We start from the raw sequence: 17,372 nt of genomic DNA, 5'->3' as shown, positions 1-17,372 counted from the left end.
TTGAGTTTGTGTTGAATGAATTTGAATCAGCCCTATTTTCAAAATGTTGATGGTCTTGAATCACTTTAAAAGAGTTAGGGAAGCATGGGAAAAATAGTTTTTGCTAAAAGTTTGATGTTGCCTTGTTTCTGGATCAATCCAAATGTAGGGGTAGATTGATCCAAGTTACCTTTTCTTTTATCTTTTTTCAACCATTGGATTAAGGGTCTCATTTCCCTTTAAAAAGAAATTTTCCTATTTATGTGATTTGTGCCCACTTGGTGTCTCAGCTGATTCGTGTCCAGCTGGTGCTCCTTGATTGAGGGAGTAATCAACAAAATTTATAACCTATTACACCATATACTAGGGTAGCAAAGACAAAGCTACTATAACATATTGGCTCTAGGATCGTTCACTGGGATGGGTTTTCACTTCACAAATGATATTAATTCAAAGTTGAATTGGTGCCTTTTCATTTCAAGGTTAGCTTTAAAAAAAAACATAAAGATGTTTGAATGAAAAAGGTTTGGTTTTAAACTAACCAAAAATAGTAACTGATTTTACTTACAAAGAAAAGTGTTTCTTGGAGTTTCAGATCACTAGACTCAGATTCCTCATACAAAAAGGAGAGTTCCGATCACTTGTTTCTTTTCCTCGCATTAGAGAATTAACATATAGTTAATTCTCTAACCGGTGCTGTACAAATGCTTCCCATTAATGGGTTCAAACACTAAATCCCTCTCACTGATGCACCTTGCAATGGCTCGTGCCTCTCACCTAGCATTTGCCATTCAAGGTGATCTTTAACCTTGGATTACCCGTCAAAAGCTCGCAAGAGATAACTAATGGATGTCTCCTTGGAGTCCAAAAGCTTACCAAGTGTTGGCTATTCTAGAAAATCCTACCTTCAAACCACCTCCCAAAAGCTCGCAAGGGATAAACTAGTGCATCTCCATGGACGGAGATCACTTGCCTTACCAATTGTTGGCTCAGGTGAATTGAAGACGTTTTAAGTTAACTAAAAAGATAAAAACTATTAACGGGTCACACTTTCTCTTCATTAAAAACTAAAACAACAAAACTTCCAAATTATGCATGTGGAAACTTACCCAGCTTTCCTCACTCCAAGAGACAAAGAGCCTAGCCGCTCATCCTCTGAGGAAAAATCCTTAGAGTTTGGTTAGCAAGAAAATGAAAATGAAAGAGAAGGAAACAAAAACAGAGCAAGGCTCTGTATATTCTATATATTTATATATCTATATATTCCGTTGGATTACATGATGCTCTGAGAACAAGCTCCCGAGAGCTATATATAAAGAAAATTACAAAACAAAATATCTGAGATTATTCACCCCTTTTCCAAACTTAATAACTAAGGAATCCTATAATTGGTGGGTTACAAGGAGAAGAATGGAAATTTATACAAAAATATATGAAGAAAAATATCCAAAAGTGTCGGTCGCAACTATCGGGAAACTTCAGGAGAAATTTCGCAGGCGCACAAAATGGCTGCGAAATTTCGCAGACGAGCAAGATGGCTGCGAAATCATTTCACAGCCAAAGGCTGATTTCGCAGCTAAAGGCAGATTTCGCAGCCCTGCGAAATTGGCCTTCAGCTTGGAGTGATCTGCTTGCAATGGCTGTAACTCCTTCGTTTGAACTCCGAATCGTGCACCGTTTAAAGCATTGGATTGTTGACTTCCTGAGATTTGAAATGGTATATAGAATGTAGAAAATGGACTTCATGAAGTGCTCCAAAAGTGGCTAACATGACTATCATCAAGAATGCTTCATGGCAGATTTCACTTTGCTTCCCCTCCTTGCATTCCGGATTTGCTTATGGCAAAGGACTTCAAAGCTTTGGTTCTTCATGTTTTTGAGCTTTCCATTGCTTTGCCATGGATTCCAAAGAACTCTCCTCAATCTTGGATTGCTTTGGTGATCAAAAAGCTATCAAAACACCAAAACTTAACACAATTTGATTAGAATTGATTGCAAGGGTCCTTAACATGCCAATTGAGTTAAAAGGTAATAACTACTATTCAAAAGTGTTTAAAAGAGTTAATTACAAGCTATGAAATAACACTTTTTGAGTAGTAATCATTATGCAAAACAAAGGGCAACTGTCATGCCTTGAGCTCTTGGTTCTCTTTCCTTTTTGTGGTTGTTTGCTTTCCAATAAAATTTCGTACAAGTCTTCAAGCCAATATTTTAATGATTTTTTTGAAAAAAAAAAAAAGGTTGAGTTCATTGAACATTCATCTCTCAATCATTTGAATTTGGGTGAAAACCCATCTTCTTCTTGATGGAGTTTCAAGGAGAAGGTCGAGATCAAGCTTGGAAAGGACTCCAAACATGTTCTTAAAGATGAAGGCGTGATGGTGAGGTGAGAAGGTTCTTGTCAAGTAGTCCGTGAGGGATTGGAAATCTTGAGTTAGGTAAATCCATGTACATCTGGATTGCTCTTCATAGGGGAATTTTTTATTGGTTGTAGGCCCATGGTTTTTTACCTCGAAGGTTTTCCATGTAAATTTTAATGTTGTCTCATTGTCTCTCATGCTCATTTTCATTTCATTTTCAGTTTCTAGCTATCCTTGATAATTTGAGCATATAATACTTGGTTGAATGTTGAGATGAAATAGATATGAGTTGTCTTTGGGTAATTTGAATGCTTTTTTGAATATTGTTCATTGGTATATTTGAGATATTATACTATTGGTTTTAATCAGAAATTGATTTAAGGAATTGTCTTGGAGAGTGTTGGAACATGTGCATGTGACTAACATTTTAATCTTGTTGGGGAGTGTTGTTGCATTCATAGTTGCATGTGATCTTTACTTTGTATTTGAAAGTATTTGTAAAGAAAAGGAAAAATTGTAAAAAATCTTTAAGGTTAGATAACTTGTGTTGGGAGATCTTTTAAATTGGTCAATAACACCTATTCACCTCCCTCCATGTACGTGTGTTCTATATTTGAGATATTACTTCAAAATTTACTTTTTTTTTTCAATTTTTCTCACCTTTATTTAAGAAAAATGTAAAGAAAAATCTTTTAACATTTTTACTCATCTTTTCTTTAATAATTTTCTTCATCATTTTCCACAATGTCCAAACATAAGAAAATGATTTAAATATTAAAAATTATTAGTAAAAATCATTTCCTTACTATATTTTCCTTGTATTCAAATATTAAAAAATATTTTTCTTAGGTCTAATTTAGATAAATTTCTATTTTTTCATTTTTAAAAATAGAGAATAGTAATAAATTTTACATAAAAAATAAAAACTTCTACCTACATAAAAAGGATTCGTTTACTTTATGTACTTAAAATTTGAGGCATTGAAAATTTTCAAATCTCCAAAATTTTAAAATAGTTTTTAAAAACTATTACTTTTTAATTAAAGTTCTAAAGAGTTTTTATATTTTATACAAAAATAACTAAAAGCCTATTTAGCAACGTGATTTAAAATAGTTTTTGTTTTTGATAGCAAAAAAAAATGTTTTTAAATATTTATGGGTCCATTCTAAGTTACTCTTTTAAAACAATTTTTAAAAAAGAGTGAAATGGAGAACAATAGGTTTTTTTTTTCTTAATTATACCTATTTTATAAATCTCCTGTAACTTAATTCACCTTATTTACTATTTTTTTCTATACACAACTATATTTTCTAAAATTTCTCATTAAGTAAATAGATTCTAAATCAAGTGAAACTTAGTGTTTTAAAATCTTTAATAAATATTTTAGTTTTAAAAATAAATTGAAATAAAAAATCTGACCCCTTAATTGCAAAGGAAATAAAAATTAGTCTAAAGTAATCTACAAATCAAATATTAAATATGTACATGTAAAGTATGGAGTCAATTAAGACTCATAGATAAATGTTTTACTATTCAAACAAAAATATGCAATCCTAACTCAGGTGTTGTTTGTTTGTTTTAATTAATTCTAAATAAAACTTAAAACTAAATATTGTTTAATAGTATTAAGTATTAAGTTTTTTTTAATATTATATTTCTATTAAGTACTAAGAAGTAATAAAAAAACCAATTGGTTACTTTTAGTATTAAAAAAAGTCAAATATTTTTGTATTTTCTATTCAATCAAAAAATTTAAGAAATAAGTTAACAAAAAGTGAAAAAACAAGTGAACTCAAATTTGAAAGCAAGTTGTTTTTAGTAAAAAGTTAAAAAATAAAATAAATAAAAAGTGTGCGATGGGGTCATTTTACTTAACTTAACCCAAGCATGACTTAGTTCAAGCAATGCCCAAAGACTAGGCTTTCTTTTAGAACCTTCAAAACTAACCGTTAATATCCTTCCTAGCCTTTTGGTTTTAGACTTCGATGTTATGAACTAACTCTTTGCCTTATATATATATATATATATATTCACATGTATAAGACCCAAGAAATTATATTACATCCTAATTAATAAGAAATTAACAAAATTGCTATCCAAACCTAATACATCAACAATTTGTACTTATCTATCAAACAACTAATTTTAAATTAATTATTTATCTTTTAGTGTGGATTACTTATGATAAATCATTTTTCATTCTCATTATATAGATCATATGTATTTTTTTAATTAAAGTATATGTAAATTAATAAATAATTTAATTATTTCTAGATAAGTAAAGAATATTGAAAAAAAATTATGGAAAAGAGCATGAAATGTTAACTTCATGACTAAATATACTTTTAATTTGATATTTATATTATTTTACCGTTACTAGAATACTAATAATGTTAAATTTTATTGCATCCAATTAAGTATTGCATGTAGTGGATAGCTTAGTATGGTATATTTGGGTGTCTTTAATTTAGCTAATGCTTCTCGCACAATGTCTTTTTATTTTTTATCTACTTTTTGACGAGAGAATTAACATTAAGTTGACATCTTTCATACATGGAAATAATTGTCTAATCTAATGGTTTTGAGTTAGTTTAATTTTAAAAAATATTTTTAACTTTTTTATCACTTAATTGATAAAGTTTTTTAAGTTTTTAAAACACTTTTTAAAATTAATGTCAAACGGACTCTAAATGAATTAGTTGTAATCGTGTTGAAATCATCATGTCAATTATAGAGTTGTATGTTAATTAAACCGAATAAACGTATCCTGTTGTGTCATCTTCGTAATACCTGCATCGTCCAGGAATTTTTGGCATGAGTAAATATTGTTTAAATACTGGAATTGGATTGACTTTCAGTCGCCGACTACGAATGTAGGTACAAGCTTCCTCTGCCGGAGTCGCATTCCTTGGTCTTTAAGTCTTTGACGACACGAATGTAAGTAGAAGCTTCCTCTGCATCTTAAAACCGGTGCCTTTAGTCACAGCTGCGAAGATATAACTGACCATCTCCAGATCTGTTTGCGTGCCCAGCAAACCCAGGAAAAGGAAAGAGATTTTTGATTTTGAATCTTTATGGTTGAGGGTGTCTTGTTTTTTGGAGAGCTAAAACCCCATTTATGCTGAGTCGAATTCTCGATATGGAAATTATTGGACAAGCCGTTCTGGGAGAAGTCACTGGAGAATTGATAAAACCCATTTTCGATGGAGTAAAGAAGGCAGCTTCGTTCGATGAGATCTTAAAACAAGTCAGATCCATTCTAAAACTCATAGGGCCGACCGTCCATCAGATCAAACAATTGAGCGGAGAGAGGGATCGTCCAAAGGGGGAGAGCGAGAAGCAGCTAATACAACTGTATGAAGAAGGCGAGAAGCTTATTCAAAAATACTATAGGGCCCATTGGCTGATCAATAAATGGAAATACGAAGGTAAGGTTAATGCCTTTTACAAGTCGCTTCTTCTCTTCTTCCAGTTTGGTATGCCGCTGGAACAATTGAAGACCAACATGGAGAGTTTGGCCCTTCGTCAATCTCAATTGAAATCTGGAGCTGGTGAGGTGTCTGGTCAAATTGGATTTTTGGGTTCGGGAGGTTGCTATGCCCGTAAACCCCCTGATTTTACGGTGGGACTGGATGTGCCCCTGAGAGAAGTGAAAGAGCTGCTGTTTAAAGAATCTGTGGTTGTGGTGTCGGCTCCTGGAGGATGTGGGAAGACCACGCTTGTTCAAAAACTCTGCCAAGACCCGGATGTTAAAGGTATCCAATCGTGTCTTTTTTCTGTCCCTAATTTGGGGGAGGGCCCTCCTCCAGTAGGAAATGGTACTTTTTTCCTTACCCGTTGAACCTTGCTTTTTGGATTTTTGATACTTACCACAGCTTGAAAAAATTAATTGGTAAAATACCGTGCTCAATTTTGATTGGTTACCTTCTTACATGTTGATTGAACAGGAAAATTTAAGGACAACATCTTCTTTGTCACCGTATCTAAGGTGCCCAACATCAAACTCATGGTACGGAAACTATTTGAACATAATCATAGCCGGGTGCCAGAGTTTCAAAATGATCAAGATGCGATCATTCAGTTGGAACAACTGCTGAAAAAACAAGCAGAAAAAGCTCCTGTACTGTTGGTCCTCGATGATGTTTGGGGTGGCCCTGATATTAGGGTTGAACCTGAATTCCCTCTTCAGAAGTTTGAGTTTAAAATACCGGAATGCAGGATTCTGGTTACATCAAGATACAAATTTCCAGGCTTTGGCTGTGCCTACAAACTGGACTTGTTGCATGGTGAAGAAGCCATGGAACTTTTTCGGCACTCAGCATTCCCCACAGATGGGGATTTCACGCTGGATGAAGATTTTGATGAAGATCTTGTGAAGGAGGTGATTTCTCAATCATTTGAGTGAAGGTTATAAAACTACTTCTTTTACTTTCAAGGTATAACTGATTTATTTGGTGGAGTTGGATTTGCAGATTGTGAAAAGATGCGGTGGATTCCCTCTGGTCCTCCAAGTTGTAGCCCGATCACTCTGTGGGCTACCTGTAGAGATCTGGAAAAGCAGACTGCTGGAATGGTTGGAAGGTCAATCCATTTTGGAATCTGGGGAAGGTCTTCTTGATTGCCTCCAAAGTAGCTTAGCTTCCTTGAATGATAAGCTGAAGGAGTGCTTTATGGACCTGGGCTCGTTTCCTGAGGATAAAAAAATACCTGTCACGGCTCTTATAGATATGTGGGCAGAATTGTACAAACTCGATAAAAATGGCGTGCATGCTATTTCCAGACTTATTAAACTCTCCTTACAGAATCTGCTTAATCTGGTAGTCACAAGGTATGGGGGTGACTACCCTTTTCTCATTTGTCTTCTTATATATTGGTTTGTTCACTATTCATATCCTACACTGATTCTATAATATTTAGTCTTCGTGATTAATCAAAGTTTTATTACAGTTAATGACACCCTTATAGCTTCTTTGAATGTTTGATAGTTGAACTTGAACTTGATAGCTTATTTTACAAATTCCGTCACAACCTTTCCCTGAGCAATCGATTTCTGCCCGCTCCCCAGGAAAGGCACAGCAGAGGTTGAAGGCTGCTATGACGACGCCTTTGTCTTGCAACATGATCTTCTGAGAGAACTGGCCATTCGTCAGATCAGCCAGGAGCCCATGGAAGAGAGGAAAAGACTAATCTTGGACTTGAGTGGAAACAAGCTCCCTGATTGGTGGACAGAAGAAAAACAACCCTGCATCAAGGCTCGCCTTCTGTCTATCTCCACAGGTTTGCTTTCTCGTAGAATGCACCTACCAATTTGCTATATATTATTTATTCTCCCTATCCCCTCACATTTTATAGGGTACTTGTGTAGACGAAATGTTCTCCTCAAGCTGGTGCGACATGCAAGCACCTGAAGTGGAGGTCCTGATACTCAACTTTCAGACAAGGGAAAGCAACTACACACTACCAGAGTTCATGAAGCGAATGGATAAGTTGAAGGTCTTGGTATTAACAAATTATGGTTTCTCCATTCCTGAACTGACTAATTTTTCAGTCCTCGGTTCTTTATCCAGTCTTAAGAGAATCAGGTTAGAGCGGGTTTCAATCCCAGCCCTCTGCAACACCATGGTAGAGTTAAAGAATTTGGAGAAAATAACCTTGGTTATGTGTAAGATCAATCAGGCTTTTAACTGCAGTGCCATCCAGATGCCTGTTATGTTGCCTAATCTTAAGGAAATAAATATTGATTCCTGCAATGACTTGGTGGGGTTACCTGAGTGGCTCTGTGATTTAGTACAGCTAAGGAAGCTCAGCATCTCCAACTGCCATAAGCCATCTACACTGCCAGAAGGGATGGGGAGGCTGGGAAATCTGGAGGTGCTGAGGCTTCATGCCTGCACAAAACTAGTGGGATTGCCAGACTCAATTGCAAGCCTCCACAACTTGACTTGTCTTGATATAAGTGGTTGTTTTCGAATGAGGGAACTGCCAAAACAAATGGGTGAGTTGTGCAGATTGAGAAAGCTCTACATGAGAAGGTGCTCAAGATTGAGAGAGTTGCCACCATCAATCATGCGTATCAAGCAGTTGAAAGTAATCTGTGACACAGAAAAGGCCCATCTGTGGGAAGATCACAATTTCACCAATTTGATGATTGACGAGACAACTGACTTAGATTGGCTTGTTTGAAATTCTGGTTCCTGAGCAAACTTCTCTTCACAGGAATGCTGAAATGCCTCTGATATTGCCAATTTGTTTTCCGGTTAAAAAAGCCATGTGCCCTTGCAGACAGTGAAGCAGTTTTTTATTTTTACTTATTTTTATTATTATTATTATTATTTTCTTTTTCTGGTACAAAGTGGTGTGGACAAATAAGGGAAGCAATGTTGTACATCAGGTCTCTTTGAGTGCACATTTGTGTAACTACTTTGTAGAAACCAAAAGAGATTCTGTTTGATCTCTTTGAGCATTAATGGTTCAAGTCCATTGGGAATATTTTCAAAAATAGTTTTTGATAACAGCTCTTAAAAATAGTTAACTGGTTGTCATTAGCAAAATTGAATTTGACAACTCCGATATGAAAAATAGTTTTTTTTAAAAAAAAAAAATTATTTTCCGTGAAAGTGATGTATATAATATAAATATTAAAAAAAGTTTTATATATTTGTAATTATTTGCTTAGAATATATATATTTTTAAATATTAAAAATACATCAAATTTGTTTTACATTTGGGGTTATTATACCTTGGAGCTTAACAAATAATGCCCAGTAATATTAGTAGAAGAATAAAATAATAATTTTTAGTAGCAATTTAATACTTAAAAGTAAAAATTAAATAATAAAACCTAAATATCAAAAATCAAATTTGTGAAGTGGAGTGGGTGGAAAAGGGTCAACCAGTAAGATATCGTGTTTTGATGAGAATTAAAATCCCACTGCAACCAAGTTAGAGGCTATCATTTTAACAAGATACCATAATATCCTTCAAATTTGACCCAAATCTTAGTGACTTTGGGTTAGGAATAATCATGTCATAATTATGCCGATTCATATAACTCTTTTGTAATTTGAAGGTTAAACTTATTTCATTGTTTGTATTTTTATTAAATATTAAGTATTAATAAGGTGAGGTTCATGTTGAGATTATATTTTGATTGTTTTAAAAAATTATTTTTAACTGCTTGAATTAAAGTCAAATATTTAAGTTTTTTTTCTATTCATCCAAAAAATTTTAAAAATAAGAAATAAGTGAAAAATAAATTATCTAAAGTTTGAAAGTAAATTGCATTCAATATTAAATTAAAAAAAAAAAAAATCAAACATCACTTTAGTTGTATTAAAATAATTTTGTGGATCTATATTTTTTTACATATATTCTCTCACTCAATTTTTTAAAAATTGGAGTCCCACTTCTTTTAGTTATTTAATTTATTAGAAAAATAATTTCAGCAATTTTAATTTATATATATATATATATATATATATAGATTTTCATCCCATTCTTATTAAAGAAAACATATATTTTATAAACTCTATTTATAAAATTATTTCCAATTCCAATCTATTTATGGAAAGGGAGTCTTATTTAATTTCATTAAAACAATATTTTTCAAAATGAGTTTAACTTTATTTTAAGAATAGGTTCTTCAATTTTATTAAAAAGAGTTTCAAACTTTATTCAATAATTTTCAAAGAAAATCAAATTTATTAGAAGAGGTTATTATTATTTTTAGAGAAAAATTTAAGGAAAAAAAATGCAGAAGGGATTTTATTACCTCTTCAATTAAAAGGGTTTTTGTAATTTTATCTTCAAAGATTTTTTTTTTCTTTTTCTTTTATTTTTTTTTTACAAAAATCAAGATTTTGCAATTTTTTTTATTTAAAATACTCCAAATTTTTTAATAGTTTTTTCTTAAAAAAGGCATTTTTGGTCGGTTTATTAAAAATTATAATTAGGACAGGTAAAAATAAAATAAAATTAGGACTATTATTTAGAAATAAATATACTTTTATTTTAAAACATTTTGGAATCTTTTTTAAAAATATTTTCCAGATTTTTTAAATAAAATAAAAATAAAACTATGGACTTCTTTCATTTTTATTAAAAACATTTTTTTTGGATTTTTTAAATATTTTTTTAAAACATGATTTCTAGACTGTTTTATTTAATAAAAATGATTTCTAAACCTTTTATTTATTGAAAAAAAATCCAAACTGATTATTTAATAATAAAAAAAGATTTATGGATCCTCTTATTTTTCAAAACTGATTTTAGGATGGTTTACTTAATAAAAAAAAAAAAGGTTTCTAGTTCCTCTTATTTAATAAAAAAAAATTCTAGACTCTTTATTTAATAGAAAAACATTTAAAATTTTTTTTATTTTATTAAAAAGGGTTCCAGGGCCGTTTATTTAAAAATCAATTTATAGATTTTTTATTAAAAAAAATCGTTTGTGGACCCCACATTTCACTCGATGCATTCCCACTCGATGACAAAACTCACTTTTTTATTGGTTTGGTGAAAATGTGATTTTTAGAAAAAGACTTGGAGTCGCCACTTATTTTTGTTTTATTTTTTAAGGGAAAAACAAAATAAGAGAGAAAAACCCTAAGTGTGACTCTTGAAGGAAAAACATGTTTGTGAAAACCTAAGTCTGTGTTCGAGGGTCAGATTGCTTATTTGAAAGGTACGGTAAAGATCGTAGCACCCCTCTTAGTCCCTAAAAATGGGTCTCTACTAAATAAGGTGAAGCAAACGTGACAATTAACTAGGAGATCAATGAATACCAAAATGATCATGGATCAAAAGCAAATCATAATAACGAATAAATAAACAAAATGAGAGTGAGAGCATACCTTAGCAGCAGGTGATAAAGCACTATCATGAAACAAGGTTAGTTCAAGTATAAAATTATCACATGCATATCAAAGAGAAATATCAAGCGATATTTATTAAGCATAACAGTTGACAATCAGAAGAGAAAACTCATATGTAGGGCCCCCGCCAAAACCCAATTGATTTTGCATGAACCAATCCCATAAATTCCATTGTTTTGGAATCATGAAAATCATTCTTGCTTATTTAAAATCAAGAGAAACAACAAATTATTTGAAAATCGAAGAAAATTTGTACAAGTGCATACCAAAATGAGAATGGCAACAAGCCTATTAAAATCAAGATTTTTGGTGACCTAAAACCTTAATAAAGGATGAAAAGTTGTAGAATTAAAAAAATATTTGAAAACTGGAGTGAAATTAAAACTATTTGAAAGTAAACTAGAGTTTTGAAATTTATTTGGAAATTGAAATCTCAAAAATTATTTGAAAATTGGAGTCTTGAAAATTAAATTTAAGAATTGGAATTTTAGAAATTAAATTTGAAAGAAATTGAAATTTTGAAAATCATTTGAGAATTGGAGTTTTGAAAATTAACTTTAAGAAATAGAGTTTGGAAATTAAATTTGAAAGAAATTGGAATTTTGAAAATTATTTGAGAATTGGAGTTTTGAAAATTAAATTTAAGAATGAGAATTTTGGAAATTAAATTTGAAAGAAATTAACATTTTGAAAATTATTTGAGACTGGAGTTTTTAAAATTAAATTTAAGAATTGGAATTTTGGGAATTAAATTTGAAAGAAATTGGAAATTTGAAAATTATTTGAGAATTGGAGTTTTAAAAATTAAATTTAAGAATTGGAATTTTGGAAATTAAATTTGAAAGAAATTTGAATTTTGAAAATTAAGTTTAAGAATTAGAATTTTAGAAATTAAATTTGGAAGGAATTGGAATTTTGAAAATTATTTGAGAATTGGAGTTTTGAAAATTAAATTTAGGAATTGGAGTTTTGGAAATTAAATTTGAGAGAAATTGGAGTTTTGAAAATTATTTGAGAATTGGAGTTTTGAAAATTAGTTTTAAGAATTGGAATTTTGGAAATTAAATTTGAAAGAAATTTGAATTTTGAAAATTATTTGAGAATTGGAGTTTTGAAAATTAAATTTAAGAATTGGAGTTTCGGAAAATTATTTGAAAATGAAAATTTGAAAATTAAATTTAAGAATTTGAATTTTGAAAAATTATTTGAAAACAAAAGTTTTGAAATTTAAATTTTAAAATTTGAATTTCGAAAAATTATTTGAGAATGGAATTTTTAAAAGATCAAATTTTTTAAAAAGATCAATTTTTATTTTAACATAAAAAAAATGAATTAGGAGGGTGACACGTGGCCCGAGGAGTTGTATTTGGAAGGTGGCCATGCATGGCCAGCCACTTCAAAGTATATTTTACATGCAATATCAATTTTAAATTAAGCTTGTGGGACCCTCATCCCAAATTGCATTTCTCCATGTGTTCATCCTTATTCTCAACTCTATTTGTTATCTCAAATACAACAATAGCAAATCCATTTTCCATCAACCCACTTGCCATCACACATGATTTCTTGATTTTCAACATTAACCAAACCTTTCTCCTTCTTAGCAACCTGCTGCTTAACATACCCCACATCCCTGGACCTCTCAACATGGAAAGTAAACTTTTTTCCATATGCAGTCCTAACATTGATGATTTGCAAATCAGAGAGCTTGAGAACCAAATGAAAAACATTCCCATCTGAAACCCCATAGTCCCGGACAAGAGAATTGTTCCTTGCCAATTCTCTGTCCCCACAAACCAATTTCTATTTCTTCACAACAAACCCTTTACAATTTTGGGCCCTAAGTTTCACAACCTCAATTGAAACAGACCCCATTACACGCATTGGAATATTTGAACTCGAAAATGCTAGATAAATCAGAATTGCTTCGCTTGAAAATAATCTGGATAGGGTGTGAAAATGATTGTGAGAAAATATTGCCTTACTGTTAATTGAGGCAAGTACAATAGCCGCAGATAACATTGTTTTCACAACAAAATTAAAGAATTTGAAGCTTTAAACCAATATTAAAACCTTAAACCCAAGAAATTCATCAACGAGTGTCGACCCATGATTATACTGAAACGAAATTCCGATTGGTGCACACCCATCGTTTTGAAACTAAGAATTAATTAAAATTGTACAAGAAGAAAAAAAATAAAAAAATAAAAAAATAAAAAAACCATGTAACGTTCAAGCCAAGAGATTCATGTATGAACCAACTGCTCATAAACAAACCATAGAAATGAATTAATAAGCATAAAACCATGAAGAAATTATTCTGAAAATTAAAAACAATCGGATTATTGAAATTAGGGCTTCAAAATCAAATGAAAAAAATAATAATAATAATAAAGAAGAAAATAGGGTCTTTACCAAAAAGGAAGAACCAAAGAAAATGGTGGGGCAGATCAGAGCTTAAATTGAGAGGCAAAAATAGCAAAAAGTTGGAAGAATTGGCGAGGAGTTGAGGAGGCTGAGGAAGCAACTATTTTAGGAAAACTGATAATTTGGAAAGGAGAATGGAGAAAAACGTGTGTTGGGATGGGTGGAAAGGAATGAGTGAATCTCCTTCTTCACTTCTCTCATGGCGGACAAGTCCCCTTATCCATGTCAACTTGAAGCTGCCCTTTCAGCTTTAACTCAAGAACATCGTCAACCTGAAAGTGCTCTTCCAAGCTCTATTTTCGCTTTCTCTAGAATCCTTTTCCCTTTCCAACCTTTTCTCTTATCCCAACTCTCACCCTCACCTGCTAAAAAACCTCTCTCACACGTCCCTCTCCCGTCAATCCTTTAGACCCCCTTTTTTTCTTTCTTTTTTCCAGCTTCTCTTCTTCTCCCAAAAAAATGTCATATCTCTATTTTTTTAGCTTCTTTTTTTTCTTATATCCTGTTTCTTTCTCGCCTTCCAAGCTTCCACCCATTCCATTGTTTCTTCCTTCCCTTGTAAGCTGCTACCCACTCCACTGCTCCTTGTTCAGGGGAGATGTCACCACTTTCAACCACCACTATGACAAGTCACGTCTTTCCCACACATCCATGCAACTTGCTCCTGGAAGCAGTCCCCCACTTCAAATGAAACGTTCAACTCTCCAACTCTTCCCGCGTGGTAAAAAATAAAAAGAAAAAAAACCTTTGTTTTAAAAAAGGGTCTACAAATATGCCTCTCTTCGGTAGGGTTCACGAGTGTAAGGAATATGAACACTTAAAGTGAAAAGAAAGTGTGAATAGTGAGTGCAATGAAGTGAACTCTACTGAAGAACAAATGAGACCCCCAAAGGGACACTAGTAAAACATGAACTCACTTAGGCCAATAGATGAAGAAAATGGCTTAAATCCTAAGAGAAAAGCATCTCTCAAAGCACCTCTACAGCTACACTAAGGACCCAGACTCCCTCTAAGACATCTCCAAAAGCGACTCGAAGATCAATGTCAAAGATGAGTAACAGTCGAACCACCCTGGAGCACAGGAAAGAATGCGTCCAAAAGGAGCGACTATATGTGTACACATGAGAAAGCTAAGCGTAGGATGCCCAATAATATGACCAAAATATGTGTCGTGAACTCAAAAGACTAAGTCATGTGCAGTGGAAGGGGAAGTATAGAAGAACATGGTGAAGAAATGATAAGTACAAGGTAACGAGGTGAGGAAAATGAGGACGAATGCAAAATCGTGAAGATAAGATGTGTAATGCCAGTTGTTAGGAATTTGAGGCTAATCCAAACTATGGTAATCACCCTAGAAAAGGGGGGGAGGGGGGGGGGGGGGGGGGAGGGGGGGGTAAATAGGGTGATGGTCTTTTTTTCACAAATTTAAACTATGCAAAAATAAGAGACAATTATATGCAAGTATATAATAAACAAAATAAAAACAATTGCATATAATTTAAAAGAGTTAGGGAAGAGAAAGTGCAAACACGAGAGTTTATAGCGGTTCGACACGTCTTTGCTTACGTCCACTCTCCTCAATCTCCTAACCGAGTGAGTGTTCCACTATCTTGAAGCTTCAACCAAGCTTGCAATCTCTTTACAATTGGATTATGGTTTCAATTCACCCTCTTGGACTTTTGGTTCCAAGCACCCTTTACACTTCTCAAGAGTTATCTCACTCTTGAACAACCTCTCAAGTGATACCCCTCACTTGAGAAAATTCCTCTTAAAGATATACAAAGATTGATCTCACAAAAATCCTAGTAATAGAACTTTAGGCTCAAAGATACAAGAAAAACTAGGATTGAATGGTGCACTAAAGATATGCAAGTTATGAAACAATGATGCACTAAAAAACACTCTTCCAAGGCTCACATATATTCAAGAATGATTTGGGAAGGTTAAGCTTATGAAACAATGAAGATTGGAGCCTTTTTATAGAAGAAAAAAGCCAAACTAGCCGTTGGGGGTTTGACCGGTCGAGCTAGGGGTCGACTGGTTGACTAGCCGTTAGGGAAAGTGACCATTAGGCCTCAACCGGACCTCAACCAGTTGAGGTTCAACCTTAACCGGGAAGAGAAGGCCACTGGAAGAGAGAGAAACTTTTTGGCCTCCCTCAACCGGTCCTCGACCAGATAGGCACAACCGGTCCTCGACCAAATGAGCACGACCAGTTGAACCGGTTTAGCCATTTTTTGGCTCAACACTCAACATTTTTCAACTTAAAGCCTTTTAACACAAGTTTGAGAATCATTTAACACAAGGTTTTAGTTGAAAACATGAAATCATGCAATTCTTAAGATATTTAAAATAATATTACTCTTGAATGATTTTAGTGCATAAATAAAGAATGAAATGCATGATAGTCTTAGTGCACCAACAACCTTACAAAGAGATCTTAAGAAGCTTTGGTCTTGAAAAACTCTTCTATTTGAGGTGGTCTTCTTCTTTATGATTTCTCATTGGCTTGATTTGTCTTTGGATTGCCACTTTGGAAGTCGTCTTGCCTAATCACACTTGAAATATGATCATTAGTTCTAAACCTTGTTTTGTTATCATCAAAATCAAGATTAACCAAACCTTGGTTTCACACCAGTGAATATGAATGTCAGGAGCTATGACTCTGAATGATAAGGTTGAGGAGAAATGACTCTAAACATCAAAATGAGGGAAGATGGTAACTCTAAATACTTGAATGAGTATGCATAACAACTCTAAACGCTAAAACCAAAAAAAGATGGTGGCACCGAATGCCAAGCTAAACAACGGCTTTGAATGCCAAAATGAAGACACAAATCTGAACGCCAAACTGAAGAAAATGAAGGCTCTGAATGTCAATAACGAATAATGGCTCTAAACACCAAACGAAAGATGTGGCTCTGAACGCCAAATTGGAGATGCGACTCCGAACGTCATACTGAGAAGATATGGTGACTCTAAACACCGTAACTAAGAAGGGATGGTGGCTTTGAACGCTAAACTGAAAAAAGATGGTGGATCTGAATGCCCAAACTGAGAAGAGATGGTGGTTCTGAACGCCGAAACTAAGAAGAGATAGTGGCTCTGAAGGCTAAATTGTGAAGGATGACTTTGAACGTTGCAACAGAGAAGATATGACGGCTTTGAACGCCGTAACTAAAAAGGGATGGTGGCTCTGAATGCTAAATTGAAAAGAGATGGTGACTCTGAACGCCCAAATTGAGAAGAGATGGTGGCTTTGAACGCCGAAACTAGAGATGCGGCTTTGAACGTTGAAACTGAAAAGAGATGGTGGCCTTGAACCCCAAACTGAGAAGGACGACTCTGAACTCGTAACTGAGAAGATGTGGTGGCTCTGAACGCCGAATTGTAATGAGAATGCTGGCTCTGAATACTGAACTAGAAACAAGCAAAGACATTAAATGCCAAACTGAAGATGTGGTTTTGAACGCCAAATTGATAAATGGTGGCTCTGAACGCCATAATTGAGAAGATATGGAGGCTCTGAACGAATTGGCTCTTAACACCAAACTGAAGAGAGATGATGACTTTGAATGCCAAACTGAAAAGAATGACTCTGAACATCGAACTGAGAAGGACGACTTTGAATGTCGTAACTGAGAAGAGATAGTGGCTCTAAACGCCAAATGTTAAGGAGATGGTGGCTTTAAACGTCAAATCGAAAAGAGATCGTGGCTTTGAACATCGAACT

At 33.4% G+C, this 17,372-nt stretch overlaps 1 protein-coding gene across 1 annotated transcript; it reads left to right on the top strand.

Annotated features, from left to right (window-relative positions):
* The first annotated feature begins 5,152 nt into the window (after positions 1 to 5,152).
* Positions 5,153 to 8,792, top strand: LOC100253123 (probable disease resistance protein At5g66900). Its single transcript, XM_002276641.4, has 5 exons — positions 5,153 to 6,094; positions 6,287 to 6,720; positions 6,812 to 7,167; positions 7,405 to 7,616; positions 7,705 to 8,792. The coding sequence occupies exons 1-5, from the start codon at positions 5,458 to 5,460 to the stop codon at positions 8,520 to 8,522; spliced, it is 2,457 nt and encodes an 818-aa protein (XP_002276677.2). The 5' UTR covers positions 5,153 to 5,457; the 3' UTR covers positions 8,523 to 8,792.
* Positions 8,793 to 17,372: the final 8,580 nt, after the last annotated feature.

The sequence above is a fragment of the Vitis vinifera genome, chromosome 10 (genome assembly GCF_030704535.1).
Source record: "Vitis vinifera cultivar Pinot Noir 40024 chromosome 10, ASM3070453v1".
NCBI classification, from domain to species: domain Eukaryota; kingdom Viridiplantae; phylum Streptophyta; class Magnoliopsida; order Vitales; family Vitaceae; genus Vitis; species Vitis vinifera.
The sequence above is the reverse complement of the archived record's forward strand: the minus strand, read 5'-3'. Positions and strand labels throughout refer to the sequence as shown.